Here is a 2,717-nt window from a genome sequence, read left to right on the forward strand (position 1 = left end):
TATTTACACATAATTGTTCGTGAATCGTCGAGAACAGTCGAAGGGTAATTAAATATATAAAAGTAGTTCAAAAATTTTTGAGATCCAACATTACAGACTTTGCTTATCGTGGTGGAAACATATAAAGATCAAGTTTAAATTTGGTCGGAAATTTTCGGTTTGTCACAGGCGGAAGCTCGGAGGCGACATAGATATCATTCCCCGCCATCCTAACGTTCGACACTTCCTGCGTGCCCCTTGTAGTGCAAGGATACTTACCCGAGTTAGGTCATGGTGTGAAGCACCTTCATATGGACAATGGCAGTAGTGTTGACATCATGTATGAACATTGCTTCCGACAGTTGCCCACACCGACATGGCGGACCATCAAGCCTCCAACCACAGCCTTATCTGGGTTTTTAGGAGAATCAGCGTGGCCCATTGGAATTCTAGACTTAAGGCTGGAGCTGAGAGACAGCAAGGATAAATTAAAAAAAAGCACTGAGAGCATAGAATTTTTTGTAGCGCTCTCGTATTCTATATACAATACTATACTGGGGAGAACCTCCATTCAAAAATTCGGCGCTATACCATCCACAATCCACGAGATGGTCCGATTCCCTACAGAGCAAGGAGTCGCCACCCTCGAATCGACGCCGCTGGATGTTTTATGCACGTCTGTTACCGATAAATAAATCACTACTCCTGAAGAAAAAGGCGCGAATGAATGGTGGGTTGTAGTTAATCCCGAATATCTGGAACAAAAGGTAAAGATAGGGGGAGTCTCACACGTGAGACTAAGTACAAATTTGACCCCTATCAAACAGAAAAAGCGGCCGATGGCACCCGAAAGAAGTGAATGGTTGCGCAGGGAAGTTGACAAGCTGGTAAAGGCTAATATACTGCACAAAGTGAACTACCAGACATGGGTGGCTAACCCCGTGTTGGTAGCCAAGTCCGATGGAACGTGGCGGCTTTGCATCGATTTTAAAGATATCAACAAAGCCGACCCCAAGGACAATTATCCATTGCCAGAGATAGACTGGAAAGTCGAGTCACTCGCAGGTTTTAGATTTAAATGTTTCCTGGATGATTACAAAGGGTATCACCAAATACAAATGGCTGAAGAAGAGGAAGAAAATACCGTGTTCCATACAGACCAGGGGATATACTGTTACACCAAAATGCCCTTTGGACTGAAAAACGCGGGTGCTACATATCAGCGCACCATAGATACAGCGTTTGCTAACCAAATTTGGCACAATCTTGAGGCGTATGTCGATGACCTCGTCATTAAAAGCAACACCGAGGAGCAATTGCTAGCAGATATTCTTGAAACGTTTAACACACTCAGGAGCATCAATATGAAGCTCAAGCCCGCTAAGTGTAGCTTTTGAGATGAAGAGGGAAACTTCTTAGGGCACATCGTGACTCTACGTGGAATCAAAGCGAACCCAAAGAAAATAGAAGCAGTTGAGAAAATGCCCTCTCCTAAAACAAAAAATCAAGTCCAAAGTCTCAATGGGAAATTGGCCGCATTATCGCAATTCCTGTCTAAGGCCGCCGAAAGATCGCTTCCGTTCTTTCACACCTTGAAAGACTGCGCTGAAAAATCAGATTTCAAATGGACTGAGGAGGCAAAAAAATCATTCCAAGAGATGAAGGCGCTCCTCAAAAATCTCCCGACGTTAACAGCGCCAATAGCGGGTGAAACCCTGATACTCTACCTTGCGGTGTCTAAAGAAGCTGTTAGTTATGTCCTTGTAGCTGAACGAGGAGACGCTTAAATGCCAATATACTTCATCAGTAAAGCATTGTCAGGAAGTGAGTTAAACTATCTCCCCATAGAAAAGCTCGTATACGCGCTCGTTGTCACTTCCCGCCGTCAACGCAGGTACTTTCAAACACATCCAATTACGGTACTCATTGACCAACCTATTCGAAAACTACTATACAAGCCAGAGATATCGTGAAAACTAACCAAATGGGCGATAGAGCTAGGCGAGCATGAAATCGCATACTGCGCTAGAAGCGCTATTAAGGGACAGGTGATGGCAGACTATCTGGCTGAAACAGTCGCTGCTATGCCAGTAATCTGCGATCCTGAACAACTCCCCATGCCTTCTCCCGAGCTATGGGAACTCTATACTGATGGTGCAGCAAGCTCTGAGGGCGCTAGAGCAGGTTTAATCCTCAAAGGTCTTGATATAGCCAAAACGGACGGTTTTATTCGTGCGGTGTCGTTAGGTCGCAGGGCGTCAGATTCGGTATAGCATGCAGAGATTTTCGTTTAATTTATATTTTGTGGGGCCTAAATTTACTTTTACTTTCTAAAGTGTAGAAGGTGTAAGTTAACCTAGTGTCATTTTTTATGCTGATTAACGAATTGAAGATCAAGTGGATAACTGTCTTTTAGTTAAATTACCTGGATAAAAGATAGTAGTTGATTTTAGCTAAAGGTTCTAAATGCAGAAAAGTAAATAAAGTGGAAGGATATCCGGAGTATGCAGATCAGGGAAATGTTGACCAAGATATCAGAGTTGGGTTAGGGAAAGGTAATTATGCTTATGTTAAGACTATGCTTGGAATGATGTAGATCTGGTTGGATGAGCCAATTACACAGACCTACTTAACTCTGAACTCTCGAAGTTCTCTTTGAGCAGTGAGAAGTATGTCACTTGGTCGTGCAACTGAAGTGTAACAATACCTCGGAGGTTATCCTCAGTAGAGTTAAGCTC

At 43.4% G+C, this 2,717-nt stretch overlaps 1 protein-coding gene across 1 annotated transcript; it reads left to right on the top strand.

Annotated features, from left to right (window-relative positions):
- The first annotated feature begins 290 nt into the window (after positions 1-290).
- LOC139900275 (uncharacterized) lies at positions 291-674 on the top strand. The gene has a single exon (XM_071883063.1). It carries the CDS (start codon positions 291-293, stop codon positions 672-674), a length of 384 nt encoding a protein of 127 aa, XP_071739164.1.
- Positions 675-2,717: the final 2,043 nt, after the last annotated feature.

Source organism: Rutidosis leptorrhynchoides, chromosome 3 (assembly GCF_046630445.1).
Source record: "Rutidosis leptorrhynchoides isolate AG116_Rl617_1_P2 chromosome 3, CSIRO_AGI_Rlap_v1, whole genome shotgun sequence".
Taxonomy (NCBI): domain Eukaryota; kingdom Viridiplantae; phylum Streptophyta; class Magnoliopsida; order Asterales; family Asteraceae; genus Rutidosis; species Rutidosis leptorrhynchoides.